Below are 18,780 nucleotides of genomic sequence, written 5' to 3' on the forward strand. Positions count from 1 at the left end.
ATTCTTCATTCCAGTTATTTTGTCCAGGCCTAATTTATAGGATCATGATTCACCACATTTCCAGAGATTGTGACAATTACAAGAAACTCAGGCAAAAAGGAGAAAGGATGTCCGACAAAAAACCGAAGTTTGATAGTTTTGTACAATCTGTTTAAACCAAGAAGACATCATCCATCATATGTGGAAAATACAAAGCAGCCTAAAGAAAAGGTTCTCAACAACATAAGATCAGTGAACTATCCTAAAAACCAAAACTACCTAAAGAAGACGAATCTCTTGCTATGTTTTATCATCAGTAAAATGATAGAATCTTCCTACTATAACATCATCAGAGAGATGATTGACTTCTTCCTAGTAATATCATCAGAGAGATGATAATAACAGATCTAAAAAAGCTCATGAACATATATCACCAGTAGATGATCCACTTCTCCCTCTTTGCTATCATCAGAAGATGATGTCCCATCATCGCATGGACATTAAAGTCCGGACCCTTTTCTCCCTTTCAGCTCTCTTAGCACTAGGAGTGCTCTTCATCTTCTGAATCTCTTCCATCACAACCTTCTCCACTTTATCAATAGAGTTGAGGAGCTTCTTCTGCGGAGTGAGCGCTTCCTCTTCCTCTTCCGCTGAACTCTGCCTTGTGATGTCGAGCAGAATCTGATGGACTTTAGCAGTCGAAGGCGGCCAGGGACGCTTGAACCCAACAGACGGACCAGGAGTCACCATGGAGTAGTTCCGCTCGCCAGACACTGGTGCTAAAGAATCATCAAGAACCACCTCAAGCTGCTGTGGAGTTGGGGTCTCAACGTCTCCCACACGAGCTCTCCTCCTCTCAATCGCCTGCATACAAAACAAAGCCACGCTAAGTTTATATGATAATTGTAATTAACAGTGAGGCTTACTAACCCTAACGACAGAAGACACGTCACGGAGAGGCGTTCTTGGATACCAAGAAGGCAACACAGAAGCTGAGGCACGTGCCCTGCCACGCCTTCTACCTCCACCGCCACCTGTCCGTCGAATTCCCAAATTGCCCCTCGCAAATCCACCTCTCCCAAACACTAACGATTCTGAAGAAGGCAGTCTCTGAACAGGAGACCGAAGTGGTGACTCGTCGAGCAAGATCCCGTGGGATCGCCGGTTGAGAAACGCGGCGGGGTAATCCACAGACCTCTCGCGTCGGTCTCTCGCTTCTGGCATTATGATTAATCCCTACGAAAATCGAAGAACGATTAGAACACAGCGTAGATCGATTATCATCTATCGTCGAATCCTCTAATCTTGTTCACCATTTTAATCGGATTCTCTCATACCTAACTAACAAAATCGAGTAAAACTGCTAACGAATCATCAAGAACAGAGCGTGGAGATACAGAATAAAGTTTCATGGATTCATTTTACCTATTGAATCTTCTTCGATAGATTCTCCTTCGTGACAGCTCTAAAACGACTTGCGGAACGGTAAAGCGAGGGGACAGAAGGAATAAAGGAGAAAAGCTTTTTTTTTTTTTTTCAGTGAGAGGGGAGAGACGATCTGGCGATTTTTTTTTTAAGGCCATCATCTTGGGCGGGTTTTATAATTGAAAATGAAAATTTTCGAGCTCGCACGTGCGAGAGAAATTCAAATCTGTGTGAAATATTTTGAATTTTTACGGGGGCGGGATAACTCAGTTTCGTCAAATTTTTCATTCTCAACGCAATTCGTCGGGTTTTTTTTTGTTGCGATTTTACTTATTTCAAAGCGATTAAGAATCTTTGGCCCAATTATGTATTGGGTCTTTGGCCCAATTCAGCTAGTTCATATTTTACGTATAAAAGCCCCAATCGTTGAATTATTGTGTGAAAACAAATGAACAAAATGAAGAATATATGTTTTCACTATATGTCAACAACCTAAATCGGTCCTGGGTATGGTTAGTGAAATATTGCCTACAAAATTTTTAAAACAATATATATATATATATATATATATATATTTAAATTTAAACTTTCAAACTTTTTGAAAAATTATTACAATTCTTTATAAATTATCTATGTCCTTAAAATTTCATAGGGGACATGTCAACGACTGTTATTTTATAGAGATGAAGTTACATCATCATAAAATGGCACTTGTTTTGTTTTTGCTGAAGGTGGACCTTCGTAGATACGCACATTGCTATCTTGGGCTGAGAGGTTACGTATAGCACAAGGGACCGCTCGGGTTTGAACTTTGAAGGATATACATACATGGATATAGTTTGAGGGAGTATGTACATGTCAACCTCAAATCAAGTAAAACCATGTAAGATGATGAGTTGCTTCCTCACTATCCACGAAATGCAAAGCATATATTAAAATACGAAATAGTTATACTGTCATTTCTTAGACATTTGCATAATAGATCCTCTATTCCCAAAAAAAATAAAATAACTGATTATTATGGCCAAGTGTTTTTTTGTTATTATAGATGTCTCTCAGTGGTTTGTTTTCATTGGTCGAAACTGAAATTCAGTTTTGATTAGATGCGTAGATTGAGCTAATCTATACCAAGCTTTCTCTTTGTAACAAAAAAAATGAGCTAATAGAAGAAAGATTCAACTCAAATGCTTGATTGCCTCTCTCTTGCGCATGGACTTTCAGCCTGTATAGATTCACAAATACATACATCAGAAATGAAATATCGATCTATTTCGAATATAATTTTTGTCAGAACATCAAGCATGATCGCATCCCACTGTTGGTCCTCTCCTTTGTTCAAATTCACAGCAAAAGTAGGTTCTACTTTTTATATTATTATAAGAAACTAAAACACCAAAAAAAGAGAGCAAGGAGATGAGATTCTTCATGGCAGAACATATATATCCCCAAGCACGACTGATTACTTCCAAATATAGCAGCCCACTCGAGAAAATTAAATTTAAAAAGAGAGAAACACTTGCTGTATTTAGAAGTTCTTATTAAAGAAATAAAATAGAGAGGCAACCTTTTTTTAAGTTGTTGACATTATAAAAGCCAAAGCTGGACCACGATTCCCCACTTCTATCAAACATAAATATTTAAAATGAATTGACGGGGAATCAATTTTATTATTTTTAAATTCAGATACAAAAATGTAAAGAAGAAATCTATACAACATAAAGAAGCTAATGCGGTCTCTGAGTCTCTCACATGTCCATGTTCACATCCATCGACGACATTTGCTTTTGTAGTTATCTCCTTTTTGCCTACCATTTTCACCAAGGACCAACTTTAGAACCCCAAAAGAGTATATACTGATCAGAAGTGAAAGCATTGATGGTGTTAATTTAGAGAAACAAAAAGCTGTTAGATTACAGATTACAAATCATGCAGTGGCTTGTATCTATTTTCTCGAGTAAGAAGTCGATGAATTGAATGAAACAAGTTTGTTGCGTATGGATTTCACATACATATATATGTGATCTTTACTTTCACGCATCAGTGTATAATAATAAAAAAAACAATCTATTTATAAAATGATTTGTTTGTTATCATGGTCATTTCTTCCTTTTATATTATGGGTGAATACAAATTTGTTACTTTTGATTCAATAGATGCATGTAGAGAATGCATGTGCTTGCGCATACAAATTTGTCTTCTTGTTGATAAACTAAGAAGCAGCTCGAGAATTAAAAAGCTACTCCAACTAAAACGATCTGTCTCTATATGTAAAGCCTTGGGCACATAAACCGTAGTCTAGTCCCCATATATTAAGGAATGAAATATCAGCTCCACAGAGAATACACATATACATCCAAAACAATGTGATAATAATTGATAAACATATAAGGTAAAAGTTTCAATTCACTAAACAAGAATAACAAACGTGAAAACTTAACATCTAGTTCAAAGAGGACTGATATAGAGTAATCAATTTTGAGTGAAGGGAACATGTCGTTCTTTTAGAAAGACGGCGCTTGTGAATTATTAAAGTTAAAAAAGGAAGAAGAGGTGCACGAAATTAAACGGAGATCTAGACGAAGCATCGTTCACACACCTAGCTAGTGACATCATTGTATCAATCATCTTTGATATATAAATCTTTTAGCTGTACTCCACTAGTATCTCGTTCCCAATGTAATGTCTCTTTCGTCGCGATCGTGTAGAAGCTGCAGGTTGTCCGTGAACCCTAATTTATGAACTGTACTTCCGACAAAGTTTCTTTCTATTTATAGGATGTTTTGTGTGTTTTAACCAGAAGAAGATCTAACTTCTGACTTTTCCTTATATTCTGATGGGACAAAATAATAGTAGTACTTGACAATCTTAAATGTAATAAAATGCATGAAAGTAATAAAGAATAGAATATATGAGTTTGCTAAGGGCATATAGATCTTAAATGTATTATTCGAACGTGAAAATTATATTTAACTGTTGAATACGAACTCTATGATTGTTGGTTCCTAAATGACGTTTTTCTTGTTTGTAAGTAATTAGATTAAATCTTTTGTGTATAATCGTATATGATACTTTGAACGATTTAACATTAAATATTTTGTTTGTACATCATAAATTTTACATAACGTCACAAAATAGAAATAATCTTATCATACACATATTTGTTTATGAGATATTTGGTGGATGGCAAAGTAAAAAACAGGAAATAATATAATAGTGATATATGATAACAATAATCTTATTATACATATACTCCCTGCGTTTCGATTTAATTATCATTGTAAGAAAAAAAATCTTTTCAGAATATGTATCGTTTTAGAGTTTTAATGCAAAATTTATTAATAAAATTTTTATTTTATTTTTCTATTAGTTGAAATATGATTAGGTATATAGATAGTTGTGTTTTTATTTTAGAAATATACAAAATCATATATTTTATTTATCTGTGTGTATAAACCTAGAATGATAATTAAAATGAAACTAGAATATTTGTTTATAAGATAATTGGTGGATGTCAAAGTACAAAACAAGAAATAATATAATAGTGATATATGATGTATCAATATCATCAATATTTGTGGGGAAGCATAAATCGTTACTCACGGGTCCATCAGTATAAAAACTAGGGAAACTTGATTAAGCATGTGTATTTTATTTACCTATGTTACGTAGAAGCGGAAGCGGATACGTGGAAGTGAAAGCGTATGAAAGCACGGAAGTGAGATTTTAAAAAAAATTAGGAAGCAAGTACACGTTAGAAGCGTATCCATATACATACATATATAAGATTTTAAAAATCTAGAACTAAAAATTATATGATTTAAATTAAAAATACAGTATTTATTCATTTATAACAATTTTGAAATGATTTCATATTAAAACTGTGAAAATACACATAAATAAAATTTAAAATAAATTAATTATATTAATTATTTTTAATACTTTATAATTAATTGACATAATATATTTGAATATATGATTATATTTAATAAAAACCTCAATACATAAAGATAATTTATAGTGTTAATTTTAATATTTTAATATTTCTATTCTCTCTATTCAATACTATTAAAATTTGGATTTTATAAAAAATTAAAAACTATAATTGTATATTATTATTGCTATAAGACATTGTATTTTTTTTTAAGAATGGAAGCTTGGTTCCAAAACGGAATCGTAAGCTTCCAACGTGTTTTTAAAGAAAATATTTTAGAAACGTTTTGGAAACGAGATTCCGTAAGCTTCCACAAGGTTCCGATTTCGATTCCGGTTTCGAAGCGGGAAACGGACATCCGATGAAGTTTCCGTGCAATGTAGGTATTTAGTTCTCGTGCTCTTTTGATGTATTCGACTATTAAAACTACGTATTTTCATCCTAAACTCTACACTCAAAATACAGGAAAAGTATTCAAAAATATACATTTTCTTTTTAAATAAGATAAAGGCGTTTCCGTGACTCAGCGTCACAGGCGGCTCAAAACGACGTCTTCCTGGTCTACTTTACTTTTTTATTAAAAGAATTCATTTAATTTTTAGTTAATATACTTTTTTGGATCCGCCGCTATCTTCAGCCATTAAAGTTGGACGCAGAAACTCAGAAGCAAAAAAAGACAGATAAAAAAAATATTCATCATCATCTCTCTCTCCCTCTTCTCTGTTCACCCACCGTTCTTCTTCCTTCTCCTCCTCCTTTCCTTTCCTTCATCCCCAAGCTTACATCTCAAGCTGAAATCAAATTTCTCTCGAGAAAGTGACACACAACAAGAACTCATCTTACTGAAACGTCACGAAACAGAGCATTACAGCGAAAGGTTGAGACAGGGGAAGCGCAAGTTAGTTTCTTTAATGGATTCAAATACTCAAAACCATCTCTACGACCCGAATCAAGTATCTTCTTCTTCCGGGTCGGGTCTTCTTCGCTTTAGATCTGCGCCGAGCTCTGTTCTCGCCGCGTTCGTAGACGACAACGACAAGACTGTGTTGAACTCAAATGAGTTCGAGAACAAGTCTCGTGTTTCATACGCCGCCGCTCCTCCGCCGCAGCAAGAGCCGTCGAGCTTCCTGGGTCTGCCGCCGCATTACCCAAAACAGAGTAACGGGGTGATGATGATGAACACGATTGGTTTGGATCAGTTTCTGAGTATGAATCATCATCATCACACGAGACAAGCTGAATCACATCTGCTCCGGCAAAGCAGCTCGCCGGCCGGGACGTTCACAAACCTCTCCGACCAAAACGGTACCGTTTTGGAACAATAAACAATAAAGTTTGACACTTTTGGAGTCCAAAGTTTAACTCTTTTAATGGTTTCTGTTATATTTACAATCGCAGGTTATTGTTACGTTGGTGAAGAAGAAGAAGAGGAAGAGAGTCCATCTCATCCCAACGGGTTAAGACGTCATAGCAGCCTCTCTTCAAGACCACCTTCTTCTCTGGGAATGCTCTCTCAGATACCTGAAATCGACTCGGAGAGTGTTCAGTATAGCCATTGGAATCATCCGTCGACCAGCTTCATTGATAACTTGTCCTCTCTCAAAAGAGAAACAGAGGACGATGGAAAGTTGTTTCACGGAGCTCAGGTAACTAACTATACTCTGGTTTAGTTCTACCAAACCGGTTTATTTTGGTTCTTGGGACTATTACACATTATTACAAACATGTATTGTAGCTGGTTATTATAGAGCAATGAATGATAGTTTCAATTATTTTATTACAGATAATGTCGCATCACTTGAGTCTACCGAAGTCAGCCTCGGACATGGGTTCAGTGGATAAGTATCTGCAGCTACAAGACTCTGTTCCTTGTAAAGTTAGAGCCAAACGTGGCTGCGCCACACATCCTCGAAGCATCGCTGAACGTGTAAGTTCAACAATGCTTAGTTTTGAATCTACGAAGTCTGATAGGTACTTGAAACAAATTATAATGTCATTTGTCAGGTAAGAAGAACAAAGATAAGTGAACGAATGAGGAAACTACAAGAGCTTGTTCCTAACATGGACAAGGTACACTAGTTCTGACACTTATTGTAATGAGGATTCTCTTGCATTAAATTGGTGTTAATGTTTTTTATTTTTGGTATCTCTTTGGTTCGATAGCAAACGAACACTTCAGATATGTTGGATTTAGCTGTGGATTACATCAAAGATTTACAAAGACAGTACAAGGTAACCTAGTGATCATCGTGAAACAAAAGAAAGTAAAGGACCAGTTTGTGATTGAAACTTTTTTTTTAAATGTTGGTTTACACAGATTCTAAACGAGAACAGAGCTAACTGCAAGTGTGTGAACAAGGAGAAGAATTTGATATAGCGCACAACAAGGCTTGTGTATATAGGACTAAGGAAAGCAAAGAGAGAAAGGGATAAGATAGACACAATGTAATGTCTGAATATTTTTTAGCCGAAACAGACCAAACTGTCTTATATGTAAGCTCCTAGCAAAAATGCATATGCTTTCACCATATTATAAGCAATTATATAGGACTCCAATCATTTCTCTCTCTTTTTGTATTCAATTATAGTAATATCAGTACTTTCCAAGATTGTTTTCCGCAATTTTGTTTTTTATCCGGTGTGATGAAGATAGCTTCTTAATTTAAAAAAAATTCATGGCCTAAAGCCATTTCCAGTGAAATTCTATTTTTCTTTCTATAATTTACACTAAAATATTATAACTATTATAGAGTAATTCTTGCTTCAATGATAGTGTTATTCTTATAATAGAGTTACTCCATTATAGAATAAAATATAAAAAATGTCATATTTTTTCTCTATATTTAGAGTGCAAAAATGACATTTTTCTATATTTCACTCTTAAGATTATTGAAACAAAAATTACTCTATAATAAATTTATTTTATTTTAATATAAATTATAGAGGAAAAAATAGAGTGTTATTAGAAATAGTTTTAGCACTGACATCATTGTCTCTTTGGAAGTAAAATTTGGTTCCATTTTTTTATATAAAAAAATTAGGTTTCATTAAAAATCAAGATGATATGAGCAAAATTCTACGAGACCACCAAGCCACTAACTCTAGTGAGTAGTGACATTTTATTTCAAAATTTATAGAACCAAGCCCAAAGGCCCAACTCATAAACATCGGGGTCCAAAGCGTCTCTCTCTCCATCTTAATGGGTGCTTTCCCTCTCTAAATTTGTGTTGGCTTTATTAGCAGCGCACTCCGAAGCAAACGTTGCTTTCTCTTCACTCCAAATAGCTCCCAAGCAATCTTTTTACCCCGAGAGAGAGATTTCAGCCGAACGATTTTGAAGCTCTAACCGGTAATAGGATAAAGTCGGTCGGTTCTGTTTTTTTTTCTTTCTGAAATTTAACTCGGTTAAGTCCGGTTTACGCGTTTTTCCTTCTTATGAATCATCTGAACCAAATGTTCGGAGTTAGCTCCGGCGCTGGGCCGTACCGAGAGTCACCGATGACCGGACTCGAATCGCTCAATTTCATCGACGAAATCCAGCAACTGGCGGCGACGTTCCCGCCGGAGAACACCGGCTCCTTCACGGCTCTGCTCGAGATGCCGGCGACTCAAGCCGTGGAGCTTTTCACTTCGTCTTCTCAGGCCGCCGGAAACATCGCTCCTCCTACTCTCCACCCGTTCCGGAGATTAACCTTTCCCCCGGACCTCGCCGCGGTGATCGCTGCAGAGCAAAACGGAAACATCTCCGGTGAGTCTTCGAGCTTCGGCATTAGAGTCAAGTCCGAGCCTGAAGAGACCGATTCATCTCAGCGGTTCGTTTCGAATCAGAATCATAACAAGAGGAAAGAGCGTGGGAAGAAGAAGGTGATTAATCAAATCAATCTCGATAGCTTGTAACACAAGTCACTAATATCCTTTTAACTTATAGGTCAAAAGCTCGATGAAGAAGACCAAGATCTCTGACGAAGAAGCAGAGAAGCTTCCGTACGTTCACGTTAGAGCTCGTCGTGGTCAAGCTACTGATAACCATAGTTTAGCAGAACGAGTTAAGTATACTAACTACTACACATCTCTTAAACGTCGTCGTTTTAACGTTTAGTTAGTGGATATGTTAAACTCTTTGATTATAGGCAAGAAGGGAGAAGATAAACGCACGAATGAAGCTGCTACAGGAACTAGTCCCAGGCTGTGACAAGGTGATAATAGACCTTTAATCAATAATTAGATCTTCATTTTATGCTCAAAGTCAGAATCTTTCTTTTTATTATATGATTAAAAAATAGCTCTTTATTTTCCTCATCTTAAAGTGTATTCATTGAACTTGAAGCTTACTCCATAAATGAAGATAATGGCTTTTATTGTGTGAATGCTAGCTGGATTGTGCCCTTAAGGTTTTTGGTAGAGGGGACATGTTTTGGTGGATAGATGGAGATCAGAGTCTGTGTTTTGGGGTCCATCTTCTGATCTTAAGTTCGAAAAAGTCTCAGGCTTTCTATGGAGGAGGGTGAGCAGTGTAGTATCGTCTCTAATAAGTTTGGTATCTATCAAGTAGAGAGAGGGTGAGGAGTGTGGTATAGTCACTAATATCTTTGGTTATATGCTTTGAATTGAGTCCCACTATACCTAATTGGTTGGAAGCATGATGTGACACTCTTGCAGACAGCTAAGTAATCGATATGTATGTAAATCTTGGAGTTTAGCAGCTATTATTGGTGGAGGGAGATGATGATAAGTGACAACTCCTTAAAAGAGTTTGTAACCTTTGTGGGGTTTTGAGACTTTGACTGTTTGTTCATGAACGAGAGGTGTTGTTGTTCTGGTTCGCTTTAATGGCAATGTTAACGTTGAAAAGAGTTGAAATTGTTGAGATTGTAGAAGCCGTTAAGTTAGGACTCTGGTCTTTTTTTTTTATGTTCTGACTTACCAGAAAATGAGCTTTGTGACCTGCAGATTCAGGGGACTGCATTGGTGCTAGATGAAATCATTAACCATGTACAGTCTTTACAGCATCAAGTAGAGGTGGGACTTAATAAAACAATAAGCTAATGAGTCCCTATGGTGCAACACTGTCACTTAACCTATGTTCTTCTTATTTTTCAGATGCTATCTATGAGACTTGCTGCAGTAAACCCAAGAATCGACTTCAATCTCGACAGCCTATTGGCTTCACAAGTAAGTATCTAATTTGCATACAAGACTTAAAGTTCCATGTGATCTTCTTCTACAAAATTTAAGATTCAAAAGTCTCATTGACCATGTTTCTCGTTTAAGTAAAACCATAGGGTACCTATCTTTCTTTGAGTAACCTTTTTAGTTGTATCTCAAAAAGTGAAACTTTTGTTGTATTTATTGATACAACATTAATCGAACCTATTATAGACTAGGCTTAAAGAAGTAGATCAACGTGGGGGAAATAAATACACATCCAGTACACTAGACACAGAGACAGAGCCTATTGTTAACGCTAGGACTCAAGAAACAAAAAAAGGCTTTGGAAAGGACTCATTAGCCCTCTCAATAATATCATACAGAGATGGGTCAGAAACACGGACCACCTCTGTTCTGTTGTCTTTGATGGTGTCTTTTTTGTTATCTTTGCACAATTATTTTTTATGTGGGGGTCTAAGTCTTAAGTTCTTGTTGCTTCACGTTTCACCTATCCAATCTAATAATCAGATTTTGTTTCTCTGCAAATAACTTCTTATTAAATGACCTTGTACAGCTTGTAGACCATTTAAGAACCAGGTCCCACCCATTTAAAAATCTTGGTCTAGTAGGATTGATAATACAATCATCTCTAACAGAAGTTAAAAGTGTTTATCTCTATCTGCAGAACAGTTTTCTAATGGATGGTAGCTTCAATGGAGAGTTTTATCATCAGCTGCAACAGTGGCCTCTCGATGGTTACCACCAGCCGGAATGGGGAAGAGAAGAGGATCATCACGAAGCCAGTTTCTTGATGGGTTCAGCTACTTTACACTCAAATCAGGTGAAAATGGAGCTATAAGTTCCAAGCCAGTTGACATGTTTGTGTATATATAAGAGAGAGATATATCTCCTGAGGTTTCGGTTGTTGAATTTAGAGGTAGAAGATGATTTTGAACTCACCATGGCCTCGCATATGTATAATTCAGAGACAAATATGACTGCTACTGTGCAATACGACGTCGTGTTCGAATATTATCCAATAATAATGCTTAACCGGCCAGCGTGACCTATTCGTTTTGGTATAACGAAATAATAACCGGACTAAAAGAACCGATTTTTTTAATCTAAAATCTGACCCAAAACCACGAAGAATACCGAAATTTTATTTGATTATCCGAATTAAATTTTCGAAAATTAAGAACTTTATCCAAATCTAAAACATACCCAAAAACGCAAATATGAAATTTAAAAAAAAACACATATATACTTAATATATAATAGAAGTTTCGGGTTTTTGGGTATTTTATTAGTGTTTCGGATTTGGTTCGGGTTGGGTCAAAGACCCGCGAATCTTCCACAACGAGATCCAATAAAGTAAAAATATTGGTTCGGTTTTTATCCGAACCAGAATCGATTTCAGATCGGATCATCAGATAAATGCCCAGGCCTAGCGAAAATAATGATGAATCAAACTAACTTAAAAAAAAAACTATACAGCTATAATTGTTAGATAATTACCAAATCTAAACCAGTTGAACCTAAAAATCAATCAAAATCAAACAATAAATCGACCTGGGTAAATTTCTAATTAAACCGACGATACAGATAAACCAAACCAGATTCCTCGGTTCAGGTATCGAGTGAAGTAAACCAATTAGGTATATATCCGAACACTCAACAAATCCAATCGATTCCCCCATTTCGTCTCTTTCGCTTTTACATCACAAAACCGAAGCGATGCAGTCATTGACCGTCGCAGCAGCGAAGACGCTACGAAACCGGATCTTCTCCCGGTCCGGATCCACATCCGCCGGGCCGAGCCGCTGGGCCACGCCGGGCCACGAGGAGCGGCCCAAGGGCTACTTCATGAACCGCACCCCTCCGCCGCCGGGACAGTCGCGCAAATGGGAGGACTGGGAGCTTCCTTGCTACATCACGAGCTTCCTCACGATCGTCATCCTCGGCGTCGGGCTCAACGCTAAACCCGATCTCTCGATCGAGACCTGGGCCCATCAGAAGGCCCTGGAACGCCTCGAGATGGAGAGGCTCGCTTCGTCAGCCGGAGATTCTTCCGATTGAGCTTCACCGCTTGATCTCCGGAAGGTGGATTGTGGCGATCGAGAAGACTTGGAGAGTTAGGGCTTTCTGAAGAAGTTTGTTTTGGATATCGTTTGTTTAGTCGATAATGATGAAATAAGTGTTATTTAACTGTTTTTTGACGCATTACATTTCTCAAAGTTGATCACTTTTGATACAACATCTGCAATTTGATTTGCTCCTTCGAAGAAAGTTTCTGTCTTTATGCATTTTGCTTCTTGATCCATCGTTAGGAGATGGAGTGTTCCTCTGTTTTGTAGACACGGCATGCTTTAGTTTTCGATATGGGATATGATTGATTATTATACCTTTGTGCAGCGTTGACATTGAGTTTCTTCGGTTTTGTTAATGGTTAGGCTTTTACATGATTCGAACAGGCTCATTAGTGTTGATTTTGGCTATGGTATGTGACTATAGCTTTGTGCAGCGCTCACATTGAGTTTGGTATGATCTTTTAAAGTGGTATCGGCCATTGCTTAATGCTGCAATAACACTAGATTTCAGTTTCTTCTTTTTTTTGGTTTTGGTTGGGCTTTTAGTGCTCATTGCGTCAGGGTTGGGTGCTGGGTAGTTCAAATAATAGTTGGAGTCGAGTTCTCATGGGATTAGCCTTTGTCAGTTAGATGCAGAACACTAGATTTCAATTGTGGAATTTACTGCTTATTGCATCAGTACTGGATGTTTGAACAATTCAGTAATGGCTAACAGTATTGTATTACGATGTGTGAATGATGATTTGAATCTTTGTAAAAATAGTTGTTTGCATTTGTGGGGTAACTGGTAGTATATATTAAGGAGCTTGATCAATTACTTGAATAAGTCACAGTTTGGAATTGAGGAGAACTTCGCTCGAATTTGGACTTTCTATTGAATTCACTGCTATTTCAAGTAGTTTCTCAAATCTTCTGATTAGTTTCCTTGAGCGTTAAATATAGACAAACACTCTTGCAAGCATTCTTCATTGTTATTTGCTGTTTGCGATCCTCAAATTGCATCACATCGAGAGGGCTACTGTTGTGATAACTTCTTTCTCTGTGTGTTTGTCTCCCGGGATTATAATTGAGTAGCACTATTGAATCACTGTAAGAACTACGTAGACATCACTTCACTCTTCAGTTTCCACTTGTTTTTCTTTTCACTGAAGAAGAAAGCCATGTGAAGAACCTCTGTCCTCTTATCTCTTTCCTCGGTACATGCATATGTTCTTCTTTCGTAAATTCCAACTATTCACTAAAAAATGAACAGTTTGTAGTCGTATGTAATTTGATGTCGGTGTCGGTGGAGTCAGTGCGATAAGTTTTGGACAAAAGCGAAAAGCGACTCTTTTGGTCATTTAAATAGAGAAAGAAGCTACTATTTCGGGTAGTAATGTGACCGGCTATATCCGGTGAACAGTCGAGCCACCGACACAACCTTCCATAGTTTCACGACAATGATCACTGTCCGTATCGCACACGATCCACGTTTCTATTTATTTAAAGAAAGAAACCATAACTTCCCGCACTCGGATCTCCCATAGTATGTGTAAACTAGCATTACTATTGGACTAAAGGTAAAGAACAGCAAATCTGAGAGTATACTTCACTCTTGAGCAGATCAAAGTAAACCGTCTTGAAGAGAGTCATGATTTGAATGTAAAACACACACTTTGCTCTGTTTCTTCACTGGTAAGTCTTCTTTTTCTTTTGCCCTCAGTCTTTTACTAACTTGTTGAACTCTCAAGTGACGTCATGGTTGTTTCATGCTCTGTTTCTCTCTCTGTTCTTCTGAAAATTCAGCTCTTATTCATTTGTGTCACAAAAAAAATATATATATTCATTTGAGTCCCTAAGATCAAGCACCTAGTTTCTATCTTAACAAACTATGAACAAGCTGCTGGGACCTAAAATGCCACTGTAGACTAAGACAAAACATAGCAAGTCTGATTATGTCCTTTTCTTCCTTCACAATATGTTATATTGTTTTTTTTTTTTTTAAATACTATGTTATATTGTTTTCGGCTGTGTTTTTTACATTTTATTCATAATTCTTTCTTCTCTGTAGTGTAAAACAGATCTTCTTGGATCGTTTACTCACTCGGAAGTTGAGAAAGTAACTGTTGCGTTGGCTTTTTATTGAAAGAGCTTGATGATGAAGGGGAGAACAACCAACAATGTCCAGTCAAAGCGATCTACCAAGAACGGAAGAAAAGATCAGAAGCTGCAGAAGAAGAATAGCCAGAAAAGATTGTCAGAACAAGAGAAACACGTTGACTCAGATCCATCTGAGGCTTACGAGACGGTAGATGTCGCTTACTTGGATGATGACGTAACTGAAAGAAAGGAGAAAGAAGCTCGTGAATGTATCAATGCTGACGTGTGGGAAGATGCTTCTAATGGTGCTCTTAGTGCTGGAAGCGAGAACGAGTCCCCTGATGTAACAGAGAATAGTGGTGAACACTTGGAGGAAGAGAAGATTAAGCATCTGGAGAAGAGACTCGAGAGACTTGAGGAAGAGCTTAGAGAAGTTGCAGCACTCGAGATCTCTCTTTACTCTGTTGTCCCAGATCATTCCAGCTCTTCACACAAGCTCCACACGCCCGCAAGGCGTCTTTCCAGAATCTACATCCACGCATGTAAGCATTTCACTCGAGGAAAGCGTGCTAGGATCGCTACAAACTCTGTTTCTGGTCTTGTTTTGGTTGCAAGATCTTGTGGGAATGATGTCTCAAGGTAACAAAGTGAGTTGAACATTTTCAGGATCTTGATTATTCTCTCTAAACACATGTTTTTCTTGTTAGGTTGACCTTCTGGTTATCAAACATCATATCTCTAAGGGACATCATTTCACAGGCCTTTGGTAAGTCTCATCACACCTCTGAATCAAATGGGAGTAAGAAAGGTCTCCAACAGCTTCTGGAGGATTGGCAAGAAACTGAAACGTTTACTACTTCACTTGAAACAATTGAACAGTGGGTCTTCTCTAGAATCGTTGAGTCTGTTTGGTGGCAGGTATATAAAAAGATTGAGCTTCTTCTAAGTTTTTTGTTTATGAAGATTCTCTCACTTTTGCTTCTCTTATCTTTAAGGTCTTTACTCCTTATATGCAATCCACTGAAAGCAACTCATCTGAGAAGCAAGGAAGCTTTTCTACTAGTCTATGGAACAATGCTTTCCGAGAAGCTCTGCAAAGGCTTTGTCCTGTGAGAGGTGCTGGACATGAATGTGGTTGCTTACCTGTTTTGGCTAGAATGGTAATAAGATACTTCAATTTGTTTATGTTATAATGACATAGAGAATCATAGCTGTCTAATAACATATGCAAGTGGAGCATGGTCTAAAACTAAGAATTAAAATAAATATATGGTCTAAATTTTAAAAAATTTAGATAAAATGCTAAATTTAGAGTTTATGATTTCAAAAAAGATGTTTAGTATATTAGATAGAAGTATTAGCTTCTAAAAACTACTTCATTTTACATATTTAAATATACAGTTAATATTTTTTTTGAACATGGCTTAGAAATCATATTCTTTATTATTGTCTTTAAACAGGTGATGGAGAAGTGTATCAGTAGATTTGATGTAGCCATGTTCAACGCTATTCTGCGAGAGTCAGAACATCAGATTCCAACTGATCCAGTCTCAGATCCTATTCTTGATTCCAAGGTTCTGCCTATTCCTGCTGGAGAGTTAAGCTTTGGATCAGGAGCACAACTCAAAAACGCGGTAACCAAAAGAAAACAAACTTCAGTTTTGTCATAGCAGTTAGAGAGTTGAATAATGTTTGACTAATCCAGTAGCATAAAATTCTCTGTTGTAGATTGGCAACTGGTCTAGATGCCTTACTGAAATGTTCGGCATGAACAGCGAAGATGATGATGATGATGATCATGTAGAAAGTGATGGTAAAGCCTTTGTATTGTTAAATGAACTTAGTGATCTTCTTATGCTCCCAAAAGACATGCTTACTGAAAGTTCCATTAGAGAAGAGATATGTCCATCAATTACACTTCCACTAATCAAAAGAATACTATGCAACTTCACTCCTGATGAGTTCTGTCCAGATCATGTACCCGGAGCTGTCCTAGAAGAGCTTAACTCTGCTGAGGTACAAGTTAGGATTCTCTTTCTCATAATCCGGAAAGTGATTTTAGAACATCTTTTTTTTGTTATATTTTTTTTTTCAGAGCAATGGTGATGAGACGCTACCAGAAGAAAGCTTCCCTTATGCAGCTTCCTCAGTTTCTTACACACCTCCATCGACCATGAATGTAGGAGAGAAAGTTGCAGAGCTTGCAGGGAAAATGTCAAGGAATGTGTCTATGATACAGAGCAGAGGGTACACTAGTGACGAGGAGCTTGAGGAACTGGACTCTCCTCTTACATCCATAGTAGACAAATCCAGTGACGTTACTGATTCATTCACCTCAAATGAAAGATACAAGCTTCTTCGACAAGTGTGGGTTTAGTTTAGTGATTAAATGGATCCAATTAAAAGTGTAATTAGTGTGTGTGTTACTGTGAACTATGCCCTATCCAGTAACCAAAACAACACATGAAATTACCAATTCAAATAGTGATTCTTTACCTAATAACTGAAAGGAAAAAAGGAATGACAATTCTTTTTTTTTACCTCTGTTTAATTTTTTTTTTTCGAAAGAATATTAAATTAATTCAAGCAAAAAAACTGTTTTACACTTTGTGTTACATTGGAACAGAGATTTTTAATAAAATCTAATCAAAAGCTGAGCCTTGAATAGTTATCGAGTGGCAAACCATTTGGTTAAACCTCCTCAGTGAGCCTTGTCACAGATGGAGGAGAGCCTGTTACGAACAATCTTATCCACCATTTGAATTAGTTGGTCAGGTGTCATTTTCCTACTGAGATATGTGTTCCAAGCTACTCTTTGGTGTCATAGTGGATTCTGACTCTTAAGAACATTTTTTACTTAGAGGTTATACATTTAATGTATTACCTAACACTTGCTGGTCTAGGATCTCTCAATCCTCTTTAGTTCCTTGGATACTTCCATCATCTCCGGAATTTCCCCTCTAAGACCGATACATTTGAGTGAAAGTAGGAAAAAAGCTTCCATCCGACATAGCTCTCCTTCTCCAAAGTCACCTTCCAACATAACTGGATCTAAAATCTCAACGAACCTACCATCTTCCACCAACCTAGTCAGAAAATCTGGATGCAGCTCATCGTCCAAACCTGGAGTTCTTCTGCTCAAGAGAACTAACATGAACACTCCAAAGCCGTAGACGTCAACATTCTCTGTGATCATTCCCTTTGACATATAGTTAGGATCTAGGTACCCGTACGTTCCCTCTAGCTTATACTCTCGTACAAACGACTCCCCTTGTGGAATGGTAACGCAGTTGCGGAAATCTCCTAGCTTTGCAACCCCTTTGACATCCAAGAATACGTTACGAGGATGTACATTCCTATGGATGAATGTAGTCGAAAAGGCGGTGTGGAGGTAGGCTAATGAGTTTGAGATGTCTCTTGCTATTTGTATCCTTTTATTCCACGTCAGTGTTGGATCGATTTGGTGATGAGCGTTCACCGTTATGCTCTCTGCATATTCGCACACTAGGGCAGGACAAGTGAGTTCGAGACAGCATCCCAACAACTTGAGGAAGTTCTTGTGACCACTCACCATTGATGAAACTGATATGTCTCGGCAAATCTTCCTTACATGACGCCCTCCGTATGCTTTTTTCTTGATCATAACTAGTCTGTTGTCATCATTATCGAGTGTTCCTCTGTAGTAATGGTAATCACAATCATCTTTTCCGACAAGATTGCTCTTGTTGAAGTTGTTGGTGGTTTTAAGGATCTGGTCGGGAGAATAAGTTGTGATGGGATTTGTTTTACCGTTGCAACATTTGACGAGCTCTTGTAGTAGGATGCTTCCGTTCTCCATGAACAATCTTTGTGGTTCAGTGGCTTCTTTGATCTTCTTTCTCCTCCAATTCATCGTGAACAAGATTAGCTGAAGAAGAATGCTTTCAGAGAGATGGTTTGACCTGGAACAAATGTTGTTGACTTTTTAAAGATCTGAGCTTCAAAACTGTGTGTGTTCAGAATAATCTACAAGGTTTTTTTGGGCCCACTCTCCAAATCTTCTACTTAAAAACAGACTTAACAGCCAATAAGATGCGTTGGCTAGTCAATAAGAAAGGCCTCAAAGTTGACTTTGGGAGAGAGTTGACT

The 18,780-nt window shown here is 37.3% G+C and overlaps 6 protein-coding genes across 8 annotated transcripts; 4 read left to right on the forward strand and 2 right to left on the reverse strand.

The window, feature by feature from the left end:
* Nucleotides 1-97: 97 nt before the first annotated feature.
* On the reverse strand, nucleotides 98-1,940 carry LOC103866619 (protein POLYCHOME). The gene is made up of 3 exons (XM_009144567.3): nucleotides 1,405-1,940; nucleotides 910-1,215; nucleotides 98-843 (listed from the first exon to the last, which is right to left on the reverse strand). Exons 2-3 carry the CDS (start codon nucleotides 1,201-1,203, stop codon nucleotides 466-468), a joined length of 672 nt encoding a protein of 223 aa, XP_009142815.1. The 5' UTR covers nucleotides 1,204-1,215; nucleotides 1,405-1,940; the 3' UTR covers nucleotides 98-465.
* A 4,044-nt stretch (nucleotides 1,941-5,984) lies between these two features.
* Nucleotides 5,985-7,902, forward strand: LOC103866620 (transcription factor bHLH130). The gene is made up of 6 exons (XM_009144568.3): nucleotides 5,985-6,640; nucleotides 6,734-6,981; nucleotides 7,119-7,262; nucleotides 7,340-7,405; nucleotides 7,499-7,567; nucleotides 7,653-7,902. Exons 1-6 carry the CDS (start codon nucleotides 6,247-6,249, stop codon nucleotides 7,710-7,712), a joined length of 981 nt encoding a protein of 326 aa, XP_009142816.1. The 5' UTR covers nucleotides 5,985-6,246; the 3' UTR covers nucleotides 7,713-7,902.
* A 680-nt stretch (nucleotides 7,903-8,582) lies between these two features.
* LOC103866621 (transcription factor bHLH48) lies at nucleotides 8,583-11,518 on the forward strand. 3 transcript variants are annotated; one of them, XM_009144570.3, is made up of 6 exons: nucleotides 8,589-9,199; nucleotides 9,264-9,380; nucleotides 9,466-9,531; nucleotides 10,286-10,354; nucleotides 10,436-10,507; nucleotides 11,174-11,500. In XM_009144570.3, exons 1-6 carry the CDS (start codon nucleotides 8,771-8,773, stop codon nucleotides 11,189-11,191), a joined length of 771 nt encoding a protein of 256 aa, XP_009142818.1. In that variant the 5' UTR covers nucleotides 8,589-8,770; the 3' UTR covers nucleotides 11,192-11,500. The 3 variants fall into 3 exon arrangements, with proteins under 3 accessions (XP_033148437.1, XP_009142818.1, XP_009142817.1); XM_009144569.3 differs by having other exon boundaries at nucleotides 8,596-9,199; nucleotides 11,169-11,518; XM_033292546.1 differs by lacking the exons at nucleotides 10,286-10,354; nucleotides 10,436-10,507; nucleotides 11,174-11,500 and adding an exon at nucleotides 9,709-10,260 and having other exon boundaries at nucleotides 8,583-9,199.
* A 657-nt stretch (nucleotides 11,519-12,175) lies between these two features.
* LOC103866622 lies at nucleotides 12,176-12,789 on the forward strand. The gene has a single exon (XM_009144572.3). The coding sequence runs from the start codon at nucleotides 12,221-12,223 to the stop codon at nucleotides 12,560-12,562; it is 342 nt and encodes a 113-aa protein (XP_009142820.2). The 5' UTR covers nucleotides 12,176-12,220; the 3' UTR covers nucleotides 12,563-12,789.
* Nucleotides 12,790-14,026: 1,237 nt separating this feature from the next.
* Nucleotides 14,027-17,155, forward strand: LOC103866623. Its single transcript, XM_009144573.3, has 7 exons — nucleotides 14,027-14,247; nucleotides 14,624-15,291; nucleotides 15,360-15,570; nucleotides 15,648-15,812; nucleotides 16,113-16,286; nucleotides 16,381-16,668; nucleotides 16,748-17,155. Exons 2-7 carry the CDS (start codon nucleotides 14,708-14,710, stop codon nucleotides 17,027-17,029), a joined length of 1,704 nt encoding a protein of 567 aa, XP_009142821.1. The 5' UTR covers nucleotides 14,027-14,247; nucleotides 14,624-14,707; the 3' UTR covers nucleotides 17,030-17,155.
* Nucleotides 17,156-17,222: 67 nt separating this feature from the next.
* Nucleotides 17,223-18,624, reverse strand: LOC103866624 (probable inactive receptor-like protein kinase At1g65250). Its single transcript, XM_009144576.3, has one exon. The coding sequence runs from the start codon at nucleotides 18,542-18,544 to the stop codon at nucleotides 17,552-17,554; it is 993 nt and encodes a 330-aa protein (XP_009142824.1). The 5' UTR covers nucleotides 18,545-18,624; the 3' UTR covers nucleotides 17,223-17,551.
* Between the last annotated feature and the right edge of the window lie 156 nt (nucleotides 18,625-18,780).

The sequence above is a fragment of the Brassica rapa genome, chromosome A05 (genome assembly GCF_000309985.2).
Source record: "Brassica rapa cultivar Chiifu-401-42 chromosome A05, CAAS_Brap_v3.01, whole genome shotgun sequence".
In the NCBI taxonomy this organism is placed as follows: domain Eukaryota; kingdom Viridiplantae; phylum Streptophyta; class Magnoliopsida; order Brassicales; family Brassicaceae; genus Brassica; species Brassica rapa.